Below are 21534 nucleotides of genomic sequence, written 5' to 3'. Positions count from 1 at the left end.
AAAGATACAATTAATGTTTCCCTGACTGCACTAACTATTGCTCTCCAAGAGATGGGATTTCGATACACTGCGTGTGGCGATGACCGAGCACTTTTCAGGGGAAAATATTCCATCCTGTCTATGAGGTCACATTATCTCCGAACCATTCATAACTATCAGCCAGGGCGTCCAGATAATTTACCTTGATGAATCTTTCCACTGACTACATGTGGCTGTTGGCAGATGAACAAAAAGCACCCATGGTACCATCAGGTGAAGGTAATCGTGTCATTGTTTTGCACGCTGCAACCCATGATATTGGGCTTATTGATGGATGTTTTCGAGGAGAAAAAGAAAACTGGAAATTGTAGGAGGTGATGTGTTCATAGGCTGGTTGGAACTTCAGCTATTGCCAAATTTTAAACAACGTCCGTGTGATTGTCATGGATAACGCCAGTTTATATAACGTCCGGGAATCAAATACTGTCGGCCAAACCATGAGTAGTCTGAAGGCGACCATACAGGAATATATGACATTGGTCGACTTCAGACCATATGAAACGAAAGTTCAACTCATGGAGAAAATTCGGCTGAATAAGAAACCAGTAAAGTACAAGACATATGTGCTGACGGCACAACACGGTTACGTTGTCTTACGTACGGCACTCAGACATTGTGAGGTCAACCCTGTTGTGTCTATCTTGGCTAAATGTACAGGGTTCTTGGCAAGACATAACACAACGTTCAAAAGTACAGATTCATGTACGTCATCAGCGGAGATAAAGTCTACCTCAAGAAATCATCTGTAGAACAAATACTTCTGGATTCCAAAATCGCAACCTTCCAATACTCATCCCGTTCCATAGCTCTTAACTAGTCCATGTTTCCAAGCAAATATAATGCAGTACATATCCGTCATTGGTTACTCATCATCGCATGTCAATTAAGTACAATAACAGCAATATTTTGAGACCACCCCAACTCGGTGACATTTGAACCTGGGAGAATGCACGGGGTTGTGTGAGGTCATCACCTCGGGACAGGTGTTAGGTAACTACCTCAGGTTATAGGCCATTTCATACATACATACATGACAAGTTTATCATTTTACCTGTAAAACTACATTTTAAGGGTAATCACAGTGCCGATTAGGGCAGGCTAGATAAGGTCAATTCGCGTTATTTTGATATATGCTCTTTTTATTGTCCCTATGACTCGTATTTATTAAATGAAGCCAGAAAATCAGTTTTCTAGCATTTTCGACAGTTCTATAGTGGTTGAAGCGTTCGCTCGTCACGAAGACACGGGTTCGATTCCCCTCATGGGTACAAAGTGTGTAACCTATTTCTGGTAACCACTGCCGTGAAATTGCTTGAACATTGCTCAAAGCGGCATAAAACCATACTTAGTCGATACCAACACGATACCCTTGGAAACATTACTTCGTTTGTTGTTTAACAATGCACTCCAGCTGCATGATGGCGACTTGGGAAAAACCGAATCTGGACCAGACACTATACTACTCAACATTTGCTAAAGCCCATACATTTGACTAAAGATGGCTATTTTGGTCCTTAGTAAATGTTGAGTATTATAGTTAAAGATATAATGAACATATCAACCGTCGATGACACTGACATAAGGGGGCATGAGTGTCGGAGCAATTAGCTATTCAGAGTTGCGTCCCTTGAGTACTCCAGAAATCAAGCTCCTTCCCAGCGCGTGACACATTCGTTACACTCTCGGTAACATCGCTGCCACAAGTGTGGGCGCGGCCATTACAAGAATCTTGAAATTTACCCTCTAACCCCAATGTAGTAACGTTAATACTTTTATGTTTTTGGGGAATGCCATCCTATTTCATTTTGAAAAGGTTTACGACTGACCATGTTTTCCCAGATTAATTTACTTCTTTTTTTAATAATCACATTGGTTCGAGATTGCAGACTGACGGGAAATCAACCAACTTATCCCTTACATTCTTACTATATCAATTACATGATAGTTTTAATGAAATAGAAATTAAAATAGACAAACAAAGTAGGTAATTTAGCAGCGGTAAGTGAATTCGGCGTCACGGCAGTCATCACTTGTTTGTAAATATAACGGTCATTCGGGTGCGAGTTCAACTCCAAGCATGGTTGTGGCCACCTATCACAGTGGGGAGTTATGACTGGTGGCAGCGATAGTATAGAGAGCTCCGCGAACGGGCCGTCGCTGTGAGGAGCTTGCTCCAGAAATCTATGATTGTGGGTTTGAATCCGGTTTGCCACGATTATGTTATTGGTTTGTCAGCATCATAGGCATGCTTTTACACCGACGTGGTAAACCTTTAAGACCTGCATCACTTCGAGCTTTCTTCACACATTAAGCAGACACGCCGTGATGTTAATGGAATACTGCTGGGATTTGCGTTAAACCCAACTCACAATGACATACATTCAACCAAGTCACGGATAGTGACCATGGATCCGCAGGTTGCTGGGGAACCATTTCAAGGATCAGGACATGACTCAACATAGAACATACATTCAACCAGGTCACGGATAGTGACCATGGATCCACAGGTTGCTGGGGTCCCCTTTCAAGGATCAGGACATGACTCAACATAGAACATACATTCAACCAAGTCACGGATAGTGACCATGGATCCACAGGTTGCTGGGGTCCCCTTTCAAGGATCAGGACATGACTCAACATAGAACATACATTCAACCATGTCACGGATAGTGACCATGGATCCACAGGTTGCTGGGGTCCCCTTTCAAGGATCAGGACATGACTCAACATAGAACATACATTCAACCAGGTCACGGATAGTGACCATGGATCCACAGGTTGCTGGGGTCCCCTTTCAAGGATCAGGACATGACTCAACATAGAACATACATTCAACCAGGTCACGGATAGTGACCATGGATCCACAGGTTGCTGGGGTCCCCTTTCAAGGATCAGGACATGACTCAACATAGAACATACATTCAACCAAATCACGGATAGTGACCATGGATCCACAGGTTGCTGGGGTCCCCTTTCAAGGATCAGGACATGACTCAACATAGAACATACATTCAACCAGGTCGCGGATAGTGACCATGGATCCACAGGTTGCTGGGGTCCCCTTTCAAGGATCAGGACATGACTCAACATAGAACATACATTCAACCAAGTCGCGGATAGTGACCATGGATCCACAGGTTGCTGGGGTCCCCTTTCAAGGATCAGAACATGACTCAACATAGAACATACATTCAACCAGGTCACGGATAGTGACCATGGATCCACAGGTTGCTGGGGTCCCCTTTCAAGGATCAGGACATGACTCAACATAGAAGTTCCTTTCCCTGCTTTAATGACTTTTAGGTAACAGTAATACTCGCTTTTCACACAATCACAAGACTCGGATGATCCGTGAGAGTGCTTGCTGAATTTGGAAGTGGCCTTCCCAAATATCACGTCGTCGTCTACCATTGCTGCAGGAACTGCCGTCACAGTTGCTGGCACACATTGTAAAATTACATTCGAACTTCAGCAGATTGTCATTGCGCATAGCGAAGACCTTGAAGTATGGGCTGGTGGCTGTGAGTCCTCTTGTTGTTAATCCTTCAGTCTGCTTGAAAATCAGCCCGTCCCCACACCCTCCCCTAATGACGGCGTACCTGGCATTCGACGTCGTCCCTGTTTGACGAAAAAAGACATATCTGGTTGGGTTAATCAAAAATTGACTTCAATGTGTTTTGGGGCATTTATGGAGGTATGAATAATAAAACCGCTTGGCGGTTTTAAAAAAATAATATGCACACCTGCTTTTACGTTAATACTGCCATAAACGCAATAAAGAACCAATACTGAAATCATTTCTTATAAAAAGATACGTCAATATTAATTTCATAGATGTTGGTTTTAAAAAAATCACAAATCTGTATACAACAGTCGAAATCAGCGACATTCTGCGCAATGATGCAACCAGCCCCACAGATTCTATTGTCAGCCAATCAGAAAACAGTCCCTTTGTTGGCGTGGCCTATTTTTCAGTTAATGGGAACATAAAAAATATTTACTTATTTGGCCAACTGGCATTGTATCACGTGAAATAAATTGTGCTCTGAACATTATTTCAGTTATGCTGGGAAGCGTGAGTTAGCGATTCTAAGGACTCTTCGAAGGATTCTAAGCAATTATTTCAATTGTAACACGTATCAGTTTCATGTGGGACGAAAGTGATGAGTCTTTCATGCTTACCACTCTGGTGAAACCAACTAGCACAAGATTCGAACCCATTATCATAGGCGTCTTGGATAACTGGGCCACCTGTGTAGCCCAGCATTTGTTTGCTGTTTAACGCCGCAATAAGCAATATTCCAGCTCTGACGGCAGTCTGTAAATAATCGAGTCAGGACCAGACAATCCAGTAATTGATATCATGAGCATCGATCCACGCAATTGGGATCGATGACATGCATCAACTAAGTCAGCAAGGCTGACCATCCGATCCCGTTAGTCGCCTCTTACGACAAGCATAGTCGCCTTGTACGGCAAGCAGGGGTAGCTGAAGACCTATTCTACCCCGGATCTTCATGGGTCCGGTAATGTGGTACGCGGAACGCAAATAAAATAATATTTCTAAGCGATGGAAGTGTGAATCCAGCCTTGGTAAACCTCTTCATTTAGAGCGAGTTAAAATTTTAAGTCACATTGGCAATATTTCAGCAATATTGCGACTCTTCAGTTAGAAAATAAAGAGTACATAAAAGGTTTCTTTATAATTATTTTTTTCGGATTTTGTTTTTCAAAAAGTTAACCTCAAATCACTTTTGTCAATCCTTTTAAGATTTGTGATAAGTATTCGGGATTCTGGGGTGAGCAATGAGACTCGGAATTCAGGTGGGGGAGGGAGGGTGTGTGGGGTGTGAGGGGTGTGTGTGTGTGTGTGGGGGGGGGGGGTGTGTGTGGGGGGGGGGGGGGGGGGTGAGGGGTGGGGGGGGGGGGGGGTGAGGGGTGTGGGTGTGTGTGTGTGTGTGTGTGTGGGGGGGCACCCTCAGGTTTCGATACGATTTAAACATGACCGTCTTAACAGTTTATGTATGGAGTAGGAGTCGTCTGTCTTCCGCTGGTGATGGAGGAAGGTTGTGTATACAGACTGGTGAAGTATCGGCAATAGTTCGGCAGGCTATGTAATGCTACCTACCAATGGCGTCACATCCGATAGTCTTGAGGCCAACTTCTCGTCCTTGACCTCGACCCACGGCTCTCAACTTGACCTTCCTTCCCTGTGCCATGAAGGTGACCGGCACGCCCAGGACATCCACAATGTCCAGTTTAATAATGAATTTACTGTCCGGGCCCTTGTTCTCCTGCATGGACTTGGCCGCGATCAGCCGGTCAGATATACTCTGAACTTGAGTGTCGTCGGAACCTCTGCTGCCATAAACGCACGTCACCTTTGAACAAGGCAGGAGAAACCAATGGTTGAGTATCAGTTGTACACCTATTAAACTTTATAAAACCAAATGTTGAATTAACAATCGGTAAACCTCGACCCTTTCCGTAACGGCAAAGAAGACTTGGCTGTGATTGTACGAAAAGGAAACTTGTGTCCATACAGTGAACTGGATTCCGCTTTAACAGGTTCGCGGATGCATTTTCTTGCGCGATAATCGTTCATCTGTGTCAAATTTTCGCTTGTCATTCAAAGATATATAGTTACTTATTTAGAAGTTTTTGTCATAAATATATTCAAAAGATACTTGCAAACAACCACCTTATTAAAATATAGTGACTGCTATATTTGTGGTGGTGAGTATGGTTTTACGCCTCTTTTAGCAATATTCCAGCAATATCACAGCGGGGAACCAGAAATGGGCTTCACACATTGTACCCATATTGGGAATCGAACCCGAGTCTTCGGCGTGACGAGCGAACGCTTTAAGCACTAGGCTACCCGACCGCCCCCATAAATGGAATAAGTGTTTGTTTGGTTGTTGTTTAACACGGCACACAGCAGTATTCTAGCTATATGACGGCGGTCTGTAAATAATCGAGTCTGGACCAGACAATCCAGTGATTAATATCATGAGCATCGATCCACGCAATTGGGACCGATGACATGTATCAACCAAGTCAGCGAGCCTGACCATCCGATCCCGTTAGTCGCCTCTTACGACAAGCATAGTCGCCTTGTATGGCAAGTAGGGGTTGCTGAAGACCTATTCTACCCCGGACCAAATGGAATAAGTGTATTGAGGTGAATGGAGATTATATTGAAAAATAAAGGTGCAAAAGATATTCTGCGACTTGGTCATATATTGAAGTTGCAGTCTTGACAGACAAAAAGGCCATTTTTGAATTGTATCCGTTTTTCGGTATATCATTGGGCGTTTACCTACCTGATATTCCCTGTTGCTTTGGTGGATCAAGTTGCTGCCCTCGCCCCAGCTTGCTTTCACCGTGATGACGTAAACTTGGGAATTTCCTCTCCTATTGAAGATGCATTTTGACGCGGCATTCCCTGTGAAATAGAGAGGCAGGCTGTAGTTGACGCGGTCGCCGTTGACGTTGTTGAATTTGAAGACCTTTCCCGACTTGCAAACAGCTTGGAACTCGGCGTCAACGTCACTTATTCCTGTGACCCACGTTGCGTCCGACGTCGACCTTCCGCAGTGAGAGCTAACATCCAGTATGTACTTGCTCGGGTTTTCGTTGCAGGGTTCAATGCTACCGGTGCCCAGATAACTAAAATCGGCCCACTTGAAAAAGACCACGGGAACGTTTAACCTTGGCACCCGAGAGCCAGGTTGTATGCCATGATCATTTCTGAAAACACACTTGGACTGCGTATCTGCGCCCTTCTTCCATACGGTGACTGCGACTGGTGTATTTTTGACGACAAAGGTTTTGGTTGAGTCCTGACATTTCAAAGCTACGACGACTCTCGACCTTTGGGGAATTAAGTTTGCGGTGATGGAGTCGTTCTGGCTGCAGTCAATGTCTACCTCCTGAATGAGGTTGGAGATAATTCGGCGTGGGTATGGTGGGAAGATACTCGGCGGGGGCGATGTTGGTGCAAGAGGTATCGGACACGAGAAATCAAGTCGACCGATAGAGCGTGCACCGTATGCAAGGACGTCAACCTGTATTGTATAGCTTGAACCTTTGACCAGGAAGAGGCATTTATTCGCCGCCCCTGTGTGATACACTTTCAGCCGGGCAGGGAGAGCCCTTATGTCCGATCCTCCCAGACAGCTGGGCCGGAGTACAAGAAATTTATGGAGAGGGTGAAGTTTCTCGGAGAAATCAATTGTTGATGGCACGAATTTCTTACCAGAGCACGTTATCCAAGTTGCCGCTTTGTTCAACGTGAAACCAGATGGAGGTGCGCTCGGAGGGGTGGTCGCTTTTGGAGTGGTTGGTTTGGGTGTAGTTGACTTGGGCGTGGTTGGTTTTGGAGGGGTTGCCTTGGGCGTGGTTGGTTTTGGAGTGGTTGCCTTGGGCGTGGTTAGTTTCGGAGTGGTTGCCTTGGGCGTGGTTGGTTTGGGCGTGGTTGCCTTGGGCGTGGTTGGTTTGGGCGTGGTTGCCTTGGGCGTGGTTGCCTTGGGCGTGGTTGGTTTTGGAGAGGTTGCCTTGGGCGTGCTTGGTTTAGGTGCAGTTGCCTTGGGCGTGGTTGGTTTAGGTGCAGTTGCCTTTGGCGTGGTTGGTTTTGGAGTGGTTGCCTTGGGCGTGGTTGGTTTAGGTGCAGTTGCCTTGGGCGTGGTTGGTTTAGGTGTAGTTGCCTTTGGCGTGGTTGGTTTAGGTTTAGTTGCCTTGGGCGTGGTTGGTTTAGGTGTAGTTGCCTTGGGCGTGGTTGGTTTAGGTGTAGTTGCCTTGGGCGTGGTTGCTTTAGGTGTAGTTGCCTTGGGCGTGGTTGCTTTAGGTGTAGTTGCCTTGGGCGTGGTTGCTTTAGGTGTAGTTGCCTTGGGCGTGGTTGCTTTAGGTGTAGTTGCCTTGGGTGTGGTTGGTTTTGGAGCGGTTGCCTTGGCTGTGGTTGCTTTAGGCGTCGTTGCCTTGGGTGTGGTTGCTTTGGGCGTCGTCGCCTTGGGCGTGGTTGCTTTAGGCGTCGTCGCCTTGGGCGTGGTTGCTTTAGGCGTCGTCGCCTTGGCTGTGGTTGCTTTAGGCGTCGTCGCCTTGGCTGTGGTTGCTTTAGGCGTCGTCGCCTTGGGCGTGGTTGCTTTAGGCGTCGTCGCCTTGGTTGTGGTTGCTTTAGGCGTCGTCGCCTTGGGCGTGGTTGCTTTGGGCGTCGTGGCCTTTGGTGTGGTTGCTTTGGGCGTCGTGGCCTTTGGTGTGGTTGCTTTGGGCGTCGTCGCCTTGGGTGTGGTTGCTTTGGGCGTCGTCGCCTTTGGCGTGGTTGGTTTCTGAGTGGTTGCCTTGGGCGTGGTTGGTTTAGGCGTCGTCGCCTTGGGCGTGGTTGCTTTAGGCGTCGTTGCCTTGGGTGTGGTTGCTTTGGGCGTCGTCGCCTTAGTCGTGGTTGGTTTCTGAGTGGTTGCCTTGGGCGTGGTTGGTTTTGGAGTAGTTGCCTTTGGCGTGGTCTGTTTTGGAGTAGTTGCTTTAGGGGTAGTTGCCTTAGGCGTTGTTGGTTTTGGAGTAGTTGTCTTGGGCGTTGTTGGTTTTGGAGTAGTTGCCTTGGGCGTGGTCGGTTTTGGAGTAGTTGGTTTAGGGGTAGTTTCCTTGGGTGTGGTTGGTTTTGGAGTAGTTGCCTTGGGCGTCGTTGGTTTTGGAGTAGTTGCCTTGGGCGTGGTCGGTTTTGGAGTAGTTGCTCTAGGGGTAGTTGCCTTGGGTGTGGTTGGTTTGGGCGTCGTCTCCTTGGGCGACGTTGGTTTCTGAGTGGTTGCCTTGGGTGTGGTTGGTTTTGGAGTTGTTGCTTTGGGGGTAGTTGCCTTGGGAGTGGTTGGTTTTGGAGTAGTTGCCTTGGATGTGGTTGGTTTACGTGTAGTTGCCTTGGGCGTGGTTGGTTTTGGAGTAGTTGCCTTGGGCGTGGTTGGTTTTGGAGTAGTTGCCTTGGGCGTGGTTGGTTTTGGAGTAGTTGCCTTGGGCGTGGTTGGTTTTGGAGTAGTTGCCTTGGGCGTGGTTGGTTTTGGAGTAGTTGCCTTGGGAGCAGTCGGTTTGGGAGTGGTCGCCTTGGGCGTTGTAGGTCTTGTAGTTGGTGTGGTAGATGGTTCCGTGGGAAAGTCTTCCGTTGTCGTAGGCCCTGGGGTTGTTACTTCGGGCGTGGGCTCAGTTGTAAAGCCTTCTGTTGTCCATTGTTGGGTCGTCCATTTTTGCGTTGTGAATTTCTCTGTCGTTGGAGCAGGAGTCGTGGTAGTCGTGGGAGGCGGGGGTTTACAGGGGACGACCACTCCAGTCCCTTCACTAGCCAGCGTTGCATAATCAAACAGGGACACCTCAATACCTTTGATAGTTTTGGCAGCTCTTTTCCATTTAGTGGCGCCATCTCGAACAGACGGTATGTCGTCACGAAACACGCAATTCGTGAACGGATCGGCGTCTAGTACAGCACGCATTGCTACAGAACTTGCTTCAACGGTGTAGGTGAACTTGACCTTGAGGCAGGACACTAAGATTATTTTCTTCCTCTTCTGGGGAAGGAACGTAAGACCGACGGAACTATCGTAGTTGCATTTGATACCAACAATTGAGGCCGGCATGGGGCCCGACTTGTATTTCAACTGGTATGGTGGGTATGGATCAAGATTCACTTGAGAGAACACAAGCTTTAATGGACAGGAGACACTCACTGTCCCCACAACTGTAGTCCCAAATGCCACAACTTGGATAGCCAACGTATAAGCTGTTCCCTTCTTGAAGAGGCATCTCGAAGTGGGATCCCCCACATAGTAGATGTCCGTGACCTTTCCGACTGGAATGACTGGTTTGTAAGCATCGGCGCCGCCAGCGCATTGGGGCTTGAGGATGAGGGAGCCCTGGAGAGGGTGCAGCTGTTTGGCCACCACGAGTTTGGAGGCCAACACTTCATGACTGGAGCAAGTTACTCGAACCGCGGCATTATTTAGGACACCATCAGGCGGGAGATAGAGTAGTTGACACCGCTGGACCTGAAACCAAAGGATTGGTTTGACTGAGATCCTGACAGTATGTCGATTACCCACCCACGGTGTGTATGTGCGCATTTCCTGTTTAAAACGTCAATATTCCAGCTGTGTGACGGGCTTGGAAGAATCGAGTCTGTACAAGACAATTTAATGATTGATATAATGAGCACAATCCACGCCGATATCGATTCATTAAGTCGCTTCTTACGAACTTCAGTAGTTGCTGGGTTCCTATTTTTTCCTGCTAAACGTGTAAGCGTTCATCAAGACATATTGCACTCAGCAATATTTCAGCTATATGTCGGCAGTCTAAATCATTTAGTCTGCACTAGACTATCCAGATTGATATCAGCATCGCTTTATTTGGGATACGATGACATGCATCAACAAAGTTGATGCCGTTGCCGTTAGTCGCCTCTTACGACAATCACAGTCGCCTCTTACGACAATCACAGTCGCCTCTTACGGCAATCACAGTCGCCTCTTACGGCAATCACAGTCGCCTGCAACGGCAATCACAGTCGCCTGCAACGGCAATCACAGTCGCCGGCAACGGCAATCACAGTCGCCATCAACGGCAATCACAGTCGCCTGCAGCGGCAATCACAGTCGCCGGCAACGGCAATCACAGTCGCCTGCAACGACTATCACAGTCGCCGGCAACGGCAATCACAGTCGCCGGCAACGACTATCACAGTCGCCTGCAACGGCAATCACAGTCGCCGGCAACGGCAATCACAGTCGCCTGCAACGACTATCACAGTCGCCTCTTACGACAATCACAGTCGCCTCTTACGACAATCTCAGTCGCCTGCAACGGCAATCATAGTCGCCTGCAACCGCAATCACAGTCGCCCGCAACGGCAATCACAGTCGCCCGCAACGGCAATCACAGTCGCCTGCAACGGCAATCACAGTCGCCTGCAACGCCAATCACAGTCGCCTGCAACGCCAATCACAGTCGCCTGCAACGGCAATCACAGTCGCCTCTTCTGAAGGCATGGGTTGCTGAAAACCTCTTCAAACGCGTATCTTCACGGGCCATCGAGATGGTTGACGGGCAGAATGGTCCCGAGGACTGGTGGGCAAGTGAAACATTTTAGGCACCTACACCACAGGCCCCAACATAGCAGCTATATCAAGTCGGCCTGTTAATGATGCCGAGTAGGCAAGACAAACTTGGTATGTAACTGGACTGAACCTGCATCTGGGCCCACTTGCACAAAGCGATCTTAGCGCTAAGATGATCGTAACTCCCATACTTTAACATAGGCTTACAATAGTCGTATCGCTAAGATCGCTTTGTGCAAGTGAGCCCTCAGTGGGGAGGTGAGGTGAGGTGAAATGGGGTTTAACGTCGCGTCCAAGATTATTGCACTTATATAGCGATGTGCATGCACGTGTGTGTGCGTGTGTGGCTGCTTGCACTAGTCAGGACTGATGCCGATTTATAGTGCTAGCTCACTGAGATGCCATGAGTTAAACATGAATACCCCACTCAGACACAGTATACTGACTCCGAGCAGACAAGTCCTTGTTTTAGTCCCTTAATGCCGAGCGTCATACAGGGTAACAACAAGTACCCTCTTTAAACGTCTTTTGGTATGACCCGGCCGGGGATCGAACACCCGACCTTCCGCTCTCGGGGCGGACGCTCTACCACTAGACCACGGAGGCGGTCCACCTGCATCAGGAACATTTTGACATGAAAACCTAGTTGCACCAGACAAGACCAGGTTGCACCCTGTCCCATAATAGCAGGTCTGGTGCCAGTGTCACAAAGTAAGGTTGGTTTGGGTTTGTTGTTTTGTTGCACTCCATTCCAGCTATATGAGAGATCTGACGTTACCTATTGTTATGTGACGTCATTAAATTAGACAGTGGCCTCATTGAATGAGAGTGAGTATGATTTTACGCCGCTTTTAGCAATATTCCAGCAATATCACGACGGGGGACACCAGAAATGGGCTCCACACATTGTACCGACCTCAGTGAGCTTGTTTGATAAAATTGTCATTTTTAACAACCAATCAGCAGATACCATCTCCATAACACCTCACTGGGTGCAGATGAAGCGGGGCATCACTTGGATACAATGCTTTTGAAACACTGTCAAGTAGATTTAACTGGTAAATATGTTTGTTTGTATGTTTGTTTAACACCGCACTCAGCAATATTCCTGCTATCTGACGGCGGCCTGTACATAATCGAGTCTGGACCAGAAGATCCAGTGATTGACATCATGAGTATCGATCCACGCAATTTGGATCTATGTCATGCATCAACCAAGTCAACGAGGCAGACCACCCGGTCCCGTTAGTCGCCTCCTTCGACAAGCAGTCACCTTTAACGGCAAGCATGGGTTGTTGAAGACCTATGCTACCCCGGATCTTACGTCCCACAGGAACATCAGTTGTAACAGTTAGATGATATCAATTCCGAGAGCAGAACAAATTACACTGACACAGTCCAGTGATTGATATCATAAGCATTGATGATACGATGACATGCAACAAACCATGTAAACCCCCCCTCCCCCCCATCCCCATTAGTCGCCTTTTACGGCAAGCATGGGTTGCTGAAGACCTATTCTGATCCGGATCTTCTCGGGTGGGGATAGAGATTAGTTGATAGATAGGGAGGTAGCGAGTGGAAGTAGATATTAAGGGAGGGAGAGTGGGTGGTTATTGGGACAGTGTTGAATACATAAGGGCCCTTTGTGACCACTTCAAAAGTCTTAGTTAAGGAAATTTGAAATAACTTTATGGGACTGCCACATGTCTTCTTTCTTTTGACGTCACGATACGTCTAGCTCACGGCATTTGTGTTTGACTTCCATGATAGGCTAATCTAGGCTCGAAATGAGGTTCAACTTATATAGTGAGTGAGTCTGGTTTTACGCCGCACACACGAAACAAGACACTCTTCGGCGTGACAAGCGAATGCTTTAACCGCTAGCATCCCCTCAACGCCGTTTACCTATATAACGAGGTGCATGCAAGTGGATGGCTGCTTGTACCAGTGCCAGTTATTGCCGGATTTATAGTGCTAGCCCACTGACTGAGATACCATGCCGCATTTAAACATGGAGACCCCTCTCAGGCAAATAACTGACCTTAGGCCGACCAGTTCGTATTTTATTCCCTCAAATCTCAACACCTAGCAAGGTAACCGACACTATCTACAAAACCACGTAGGCGGTACGCGTTCTGATAGAAGTATGCAATCACATTTATATTTGTGTTTGGTGGTATCCAGTAAGGCCATGTTTGTTTGTTGCTTAACGCCACACTGAGCAATATTCCTGCTGTGTGACAGATTTGTAAACAATCGAGTCCCCGATCCGTTAGTCTCTTATGACAAGCATAGACAAGCAAGCTTGGGTTGCTGAAGACCAATTCTAACCCGGATCTTCACGGGAAGATGGGAACATTAATATATGTTTTTGGAATATTCAAGGAATTCATACGGTCATTAATGATCATTCGTTTATTCAGTATCTTCTCGGTTTCGATTCAATAAAACCATGTATAATGATAATGCACTAATCGACAGTCCTATACCAGGCTTAACGTGTTGCCTCTATGGCAGGCCGGCTACAGAGAAGTGGGGCGTTCTGGGAGGGTGAGTGAGTATTGGTTTACGCCGCTTTAACAATATTCCAGCAATATCACGGTGGGGGACACCAGAAATGGGCTTCACACATTGTACCCATGTGGGGAATCGAACCCGGGGCTTCGGCGTGACGAGCGAACACTTTAACCACAAGGCTACCCCTCCGTTCAGACTTATATAAATTATATGGTCGTAGAATGTGTTGATTGTAATGATGCAAGTCTATTATCAGACCCCCTTACTCAACCTGAAATTCTGAAGCTGTCAATTCCTTGAGAGAGAGAGAGTAAATCCCCAGTTTCAGATGGTATCAGTCTCCTTTGTATAAACAAAGGAAATTTACTAGACCCGAATAATATCCGTGGTATTTCTCTTTTAAATACTCTGGGGCAGGTTTTTACATCTACTTTGGAGGTTACAATAAGAAATTTGATGGAGTAATTATGCTTATTCATGAATCGCAGGCTGGATTCAAGAATAATTATTCTACAATTTATTTGACATAAGACAGGTATTTATGGGAAGATATTTAATGTTTTTAATGATATATATTCTAAGATTAGGACTTGTGTAAGAAGTGGAGATGGTAGAACAGATATTTGACATCAGGAGGCCGTCAAGAATGCATTTTGAGTCCAGTTTTATTTAGTTAGTTTTGGAATTTGAGCAAGTGGATTAAGAGGCATATTTGTTCATGAGGTTGGTTGGTTTGTTGTTTAACGCCGCACTCAGCAATATTCCAGCTATATGACGGCGGTCTGTAAATAATCGAGTCCGGACCAGACAACACAGTGATTGACCTCATGAGCATCGATCAATGCAATTGGGATACGATGACATGCATCAACCAAGTCAGCAAGCCTGACCACCCGATCCTGTTAGTCACCTCTTACGACAAACATAGTCGCCTTTTACGGCAAGCATGGGCTACTGAAGACCTATTCTACCCCGGATCTTCACGGGTCGATACAACCATGTCAAGCTTGGGTTTAATGGCTACCGTCAAAGGGCCATTGTACCCTCACATTAATATGTAAAATGAATTTCAATCTAAAACTTATGTGATGAATTTGAATGGGTGGGTATGAAAAACAAAGTATTTTTTCCTAAAAAAAAAACAAGACTTGGTGGATACTTCTGAAGTTTCGTGAACGAATTTTTAATTTATGTTTCGTTGCAGACACACAGGCGGTTGTGCTGAACATGTGGATCACTATATGAACTTATCGAGGTCCTTATGATTTGGGTTGAAGAAATAAACGTTTCCAATTAGTGAGTTTGGTTTTAACGCCGCTTTTAACAGTATTCCAGTTATATCGCGGCGTGTCAGCTTAATGTGGGAGGAAAGTCCGAGTGATGCAGGCCTCAGACGTTTACCACTTCGATGAAACCCACGAGCACGGGTATGGTGCTGACAAACCTAGAAACATAATCGGGGCGAACGGGATTCGAACCCACAATCACAGGTTTCTGGCGTGCCCAAAGTACGTACATGTAGATCGAACCGCCTATTGCTAATAACCACCCGCAAAGTTTGGTGAATCTCTGTCGCATGGTTTAGAAGATATGCTGAAGACGAGGACATTACCCTAAGTTCATCAATTTTCAATTCAAATTGAAAAAAGAAAAAAAAAGAAAAAATCTGTTAATAGCAAAGGCACCACTACATAACCTGCTTGATAGGTGTAAAAACTTTTGAGAAGCTAAGTTGTATGGTTCGGGAGATATGGTCCGGACAAGAGCACTACCCTAAACTTTCCTAAGTTCATCATATTTCCATGGAAACGACCAAAATATATATTTTTTTAAATCTCTAAATTGCATAAGTCACTATTACTGAGCCTGATTGGTAAGTGTACCAAGTTTTGTAAAGCTAGGTTGTACGGTTTAGGAAATATGCTCCGGACAAACAATGAATACAGATGGACGGACAGACGGATATACTAATGGCAATATCCCCCCGTCATTATATGCCGGGGGATAAAAAAGACGTGAAAAAGAACAAAATATCTCGAAAATCATGTGTTTTATGGGGATATATTGAATGTACTTCAAAATAGGGTTATGATCCGGACAGCACAGAGTTTGAGACCAACTTACGTACCAGTAACTAGTTGCATATATAAAAACAGGATTAGAGGTAATTTCAGAAACGGGAATTTACATGCAGTATGGAAAAGTGAGTGAGTGAGTTGGGTTTAACGCCGCTATTGACATTATAATCAGTATGGAAAAGAGCACTGTTAAACCAGAAGGGTAAAAGAGATATCCCTATCCCATTGATAGTTTCCATGTCGATCATACTTTTTTTTAGGAAAACCACGCTAAGCGGTACCATAAATATACCAAACAACGTTTCATGGGTAACAAATTTTAAAGTTATCGTCCCGATTCAGGGTTTTCCGGTTCCACATTTGTTTTTTGTTTGTTTAGCGCCACACTCACGGTGGTCTGTAAATAATGGACCGAAACAGATACTTCAGTGATGGACTGAAACAGATACTTCAGTGATTGTCATGTGATTCGATCGACGCAAATGGGATACGATAAAATGCATCAATCATGCATCAGTGAGCCTGATCATCCGATCCCGTTCGTCCACTCTCACAAAAGACATGAGACCCGTGAAGATCCGGGTTAGAATTGGTCTTCAGGAACCCATGCTTGTCGTAAGAGGATCGGGTAGTCAGTCTCGCTCACTTGGTTGATGCATGTCATCGTATTCTAATTGCGTAGATCGTTGCTCATGATGTCAATCACAGGGTTATCTGATCCAGACTCGATTTTTCACTCACCGCCATCATATAGCTGGAATATTGCTAAGAGTGGCGTCAAACAAAAAAACAAAACAAAAAACAAAACAAAACAAAAAACAAAAACAAAAACAAAAGAAACAAACAAACAAACAAAAGGAAAACAAAACAAACAAACAAACGACAAGTATGGAGGTTTTCACTTGATTTAAGTGCAAGTACTTGGAGCGGGTATGTAAGCCCATGCACGAGTACATGTCTGCAGGTGGGTGGCATAGGCGGATCCGGATGGGGTGTGGGGTGTGAGGGGTGGGTGAGGCCCACGGGGGTCCGGACCCAACCCCTTTTCAAAAACCAATTGTAGTATGTTGTAGGCAGTAAAAATATCTGAGCGACGATTTTGATATCATGAGCTCCTCCCTTATAAAAATGGTAGATCCGCCCAGGGATGCAATGGCTGAGGTCAGCCTTCACACCGACTGACCATACATAAATCAAGTATCTAAATATTACTTACCTGCAGAAGCAGCGTCAGAAATCCGACAACGACGTAGTTGGACATGTCTGACCAGCATGCCACGTGTCCATACGAGAGTAGACGCGAGCCTTGACTTCCTCTTTGTATAAACTTGCCTTGCACGTGCGGCTGCGTTTGTGCGAATCGTAACATTTTAAAACCGCCTGAGGAATTCATTGATCCTCGTTTCTTTACGGACAGAGAATCGAGTGGTCACGAATGTGTTATACGTGAATGGGTGACGGATACAGATACTATGCCTCTGAAAGTCGTTTGCTTTTGTGAGCCTACAATTAATCTACGATTGACAAATCGTTGGCAACGATTTATTTATTATTTTTATTCTGATCTATTTGTGGAAAAAGGTATATGTTAGAAAGCAATGTTATGTCAGCATCCTAAACCTAAACCCAGCTCACTAAAAATCCACTTGACGTTTTCTTTTGAACTATATGAAAAAGAAAAGTTACCTTATTCATGTGGTCATGGTGTGTTTTATCATTGATATACACCAAGTTTTATAAAAAATACAGTAAATATTGCATAACCGTTTGACACACTGATGCTCTAAGGGACCATTTCAAACGGTCGGTGTCGCATAGAAATCTTAAAGTTCAGGGGTATGGGGTTAATGGCCCTGCAAGTTTTCCATCCCAAAAAATCAACTTACCTGATTTCTCAATGTTTTATGTAGTAGCCAAACTAAGAAAAACGTCGGATCCTATTTCTCCGATCGTACTGTTATTCATATGCTATGGAGCGTTGTCTAACCACGAGATACGGTTACGTTGTCCAAGATCCATAAATAGTCTACAGGTGATTTTCAATAAAATGCCTGTATTTTTAACCATTATTGTTTGGTGAAGGACGGGGTACAGTAGGTCTCAAAACTTAAGGAATTAAGATTTTATCCGACATAGCGCTTTTGAACTGGTCCCTAACCTATGTGTAACTGTTTCTATTGCAAAATATTTCTTCCTGGAAACAAACACTGTGTGACAGTATGGGTGTTTATACGGGGAGTGTGTATGGGTAACGGTAGGAATGTTTATTTTGGTTGTGTATATGTGTGACGGTGAGAGTGTTTATACGGGGAGTGTGTATGGGTAACGGTAGGAATGTTTATTTTGGTTGTGTATATGTGTGACAGTATGGGTGTTTATACGGGGAGTGTGTATGGGTAACGGTAGGAATGTTTATTTTGGTTGTGTATATGTGTGACGGTGAGAGTGTTTATACGGGGAGTGTGTATGGGTAACGGTAGGAATGTTTATTTTGGTTGTGTATATGTGTGACAGTATGGGTGTTTATACGGGGAGTGTGTATGGGTAACGGTAGGAATGTTTATTTTGGTTGTGTATATGTGTGACGGTGAGAGTGTTTATACGGGGAGTGTGTATGGGTAACGGTAGGAATGTTTATTTTGGTTGTGTATATGTGTGACAGTATGGGTGTTTATACGGGGAGTGTGTATGGGTAACGGTGGGAATGTTTATTTTGGTTGTGTATATGTGTGACGGTGAGAGTGTTTATTTGGGTTGTGTATATGGGTGACAGTAAGCGTGTTTATTCGGATAGTGTGTATGGGTGACGGTGAGAGTGTTTTTTTGGTTTGTGTGTATAGGTGACGGTGAGAGTGTTTATTCGGGTTGTGTGTATGGGTGACGGTGAGAGTGCTTTTTTGGTTTGTGTGTAGGGGTGACGGCCAGAGTGATTATTTGGGTAGTGTGTATGGGTGATGGAAAGGGTGTTTATTGGGCTGTATGTATGGGTAACGGCCAGTATGTAATTTCGGATCGTGTGTATGGGTGACAGTGAGAGTGTTTATTTGGGCTGTATGGATGGGTTATGGTGAGAGTGTTTATTTGGGTTGTGTGTATGGGTAACGGTGAGAGTGTTTATTTGGGTTGTGTGTATGTATGACAGTAAGGGTGTATTTTTTGATAGTGTGTATGGGTGATAGGAAGAGTGTTTATTTGGTAAGTGTGTATGGGTGATAGGAAGGGTGTTTATTTGGGTAGGGTGTATGGGTGATAGGAAGGGTGTTTATTTGGGTAGTGTGTATGGGTGATAGTAAGGGTGTTTATTTGGTAAGTGTGTATGGGTGATAGGAAGGGTGTTTATTTGGTAAGTGTGTATGGGTGATAGTAAGGGTGTTTATTTGGGTAGTGTGTATGGACGATAGGAAGGGTGTTTATTTGGGTAGTGTGTATGGGTGATAGTAAGGGTGTTTATTTGGTAAGTGTGTATGGGTGATAGTAAGGGTGTTTATTTGGGTAGTGTGTATGGGTGATAGTAAGGGTGTTTATTTGGGTTGTGTATATGGGTGGCGGTAAGAGTGTTTATTTGGTAAGTGTGTATGTGTGACGATGAGAGTGTTTATTTGGGTAGGGTGTATGGACGATAGGAAGGGTGTTTATTTGGGTAGTGTGTATGGGTGATAGTAAGGGTGTTTATTTGGGTAGTGTGTATGGGTGATAGGAAAGGTGTTTATTTGGTAAGTGTGTATGGACGATAGGAAGGGTTTTTATTTGGGTAGTGTGTATGGATGGCGGTAAGGGTCTTTATTTGGATTGTGTGTATGGGTGATAGTAATGGTGTTTATTTGGGTAGTGTGTATGGGTGATAGGAAGGGCTTTCAAATGGGTAGTGTGTATGGATGGCGGCATGGGTGTTTTATTTAGTTAGTGTGTATGGGTGGCGGTAAGGGTGTTTATTTAGTAAGTGTGTATGGGTGATGGAAATGCTGTTTATTTGGGTAGTGTATATGGGTGATAGGAAGGGTGTTTATTTGGGTAGTGTGTATGGGTGATAGTAATGGTGTTTATTTGGTTTGTGTGTATGGATGGCGGTAAGGGAGTTTATTTGGGTGGTGTGTATGGATGGCGGCATGGGTGTTTTATTTGGGTAGTGTGTATGGGTGATAGGAAGGGTGTTTATTTGGGTAGTGTGTATGGGTGATAGGAAGGGTGTTTATTTGGGTAGTGTGTATGGATGGCGGTAAGGGAGTTTATTTGGGTGGTGTGTATGGATGGCGGCATGGGTGTTTTATTTGGGTAGTGTGTATGGGTGATAGTAAGGGTGTTTATTTGGGTAGTGTGTATGGGTGATAGTAAGGGTGTTTATTTGGGTAGTGTGTATGGGTGATAGGAAGGGTGTTTATTTGGGTAGTGTGTATGGGTGATAGTAAGGGTGTTTATTTGGGTAGTGTGTATGGGTGATAGTAAGGGTGTTTATTTGGGTAGTGTGTATGAGTGATAGGAAGGGTGTTTATTTGGGTAGTGTGTATGGGTGATAGGAAGGGTGTTTATTTGGGTAGTGTGTATGGATGGCGGTAAGAGTGTTTATTTGGGTTGTGTATATGGGTGGCGGTAAGAGTTTTTATCTGGGTTGTGTATATGGGTGACGGTAAGGTTTTTTGTTTGGGTTGTGTGTATGGGTGACAGTATGTATGTTATTTCGGTTAGTGTGTATGTGTGACGCAAATGTGTTTATCCGGGTTGTAGGGATGAATGAACGTGAGGGTGTGAGTAGGAAATGAGGTTGTGTTTTCTAGGTTGCAGGTACAAGTACATGTGAAGACAAGGGGTATTCATGGGGACGAGTGGTTGTAAGACTGGGTATGGATTGTTTGTGAGGTTCGGGGTGGTTGTCTTAGAAGGATCGCGAAGCGTTCATACAATCAACGTGAACACACCATGTCTTTTGTGTGGTGTGTGGTTGGCAATTTCACAGGAATCATGCAGTTTTGTTGAACCCAATGAGAAAGACACATTGTTGCAATAGTGAGCGGTGGTATAGTGAGCCTTGTTGTTAAAGTGATCGGTCGTCACGGAAGGGCCGGGGTTGATTCCCCGGAATACTTTAATGAAACCCGTGAAGATCCGGGGTAGAATAGGTCTTCAGTAACCCATGCTTGCCGTGAAGATCCGGGGTAGAATAGGTCTTCAGTAACCCATGCTTGCCGTGAAGATCCGGGGTAGAATAGGTCTTCAGTAATCCATGCTTGCCGTGAAGATCCGGGGTAGAATAGGTCTTCAGTAACCCATGCTTGCCGTGAAGATCCGGGATAGAATAGGTCTTCAGTAACCCATTGCTTGCCGTGAAGATCCGGGATAGAATAGGTCTTCAGTAACCCATGCTTGCCGTGAAGATCCGGGGTAGAATAGGTCTCCAGTAACCCATGCTTGCCGTGAAGATCCGGGATAGAATAGGTCTTCAGTAACCCATGCTTGCCGTGAAGATCCGGGATAGAATAGGTCTTCAGTAACCCATTGCTTGGCGTGAAGATCCGGGATAGAATAGGTCTTCAGTAACCCATGCTTGCCGTGAAGATCCGGGGTAGAATAGGTCTTCAGTAACCCATGCTTGCCGTGAAGATCCGGGATAGAATAGGTCTTCAGTAACCCATGCATGCCGTGAAGATCCGGGATAGAATAGGTCTTCAGTAACCCATGCTTGCCGAAAGAGGCGACTAATGGGATCGGGTTGTCAGGCTCGCTGACTAGTTTGAAACATGTCATCGTATACCAGTTGCGTGAATCGATGCTCATGATATCAATCACTGGATTGTCTCGTCCAGACTCGA

The 21534-nt window shown here is 45.3% G+C and overlaps 2 protein-coding genes across 2 annotated transcripts in view; one reads left to right on the top strand and one right to left on the bottom strand.

The window, feature by feature from the left end:
* Positions 1-3370: 3370 nt before the first annotated feature.
* LOC139455799 (uncharacterized) lies at positions 3371-16991 on the bottom strand. Its single transcript, XM_071237348.1, has 5 exons — positions 16947-16991; positions 9069-10064; positions 6366-7463; positions 5168-5420; positions 3371-3657 (listed from the first exon to the last, which is right to left on the bottom strand). Exons 1-5 carry the CDS (start codon positions 16989-16991, stop codon positions 3371-3373), a joined length of 2679 nt encoding a protein of 892 aa, XP_071093449.1.
* A 3463-nt stretch (positions 16992-20454) lies between these two features.
* LOC139455100 (uncharacterized) overlaps positions 20455-21534 on the top strand; it is a 13091-nt gene continuing 12011 nt past the window's right edge. The window contains exon 1 of the mRNA XM_071236670.1: positions 20455-20472. Within this exon, the coding sequence (XP_071092771.1) occupies positions 20455-20472 (18 nt within the window). The remainder of the gene's footprint in view (positions 20473-21534) is intronic.

Source organism: Haliotis cracherodii, unplaced genomic scaffold, assembly GCF_022045235.1.
Source record: "Haliotis cracherodii isolate W230 unplaced genomic scaffold, xgHalCrac1.p SCAF_11, whole genome shotgun sequence".
Classification (NCBI taxonomy): Eukaryota; Metazoa; Mollusca; class Gastropoda; order Lepetellida; family Haliotidae; genus Haliotis; species Haliotis cracherodii.
This window is presented reverse-complemented; position numbering and strand designations above follow the sequence as displayed.

What these genes read in the sequence shown, in the direction of transcription:
- LOC139455799 (XM_071237348.1), bottom strand. Translation starts at nt 16,991, where the DNA reads ATGTCCAACTACGTCGTTGTCGGATTTCTGACGCTGCTTCTGCAG. An exon ending in TTCTGACGCTGCTTCTGCAG is followed by an intron (nt 10,065 to 16,946) that starts GTAAGTAATATT and finishes CTTTGGTTTCAG; the next exon opens with GTCCAGCGGTGTCAACTACT. An exon ending in AAAGCAACAGGGAATATCAG is followed by an intron (nt 5,421 to 6,365) that starts GTAGGTAAACGC and finishes CCTTGTTCAAAG; the next exon opens with GTGACGTGCGTTTATGGCAG.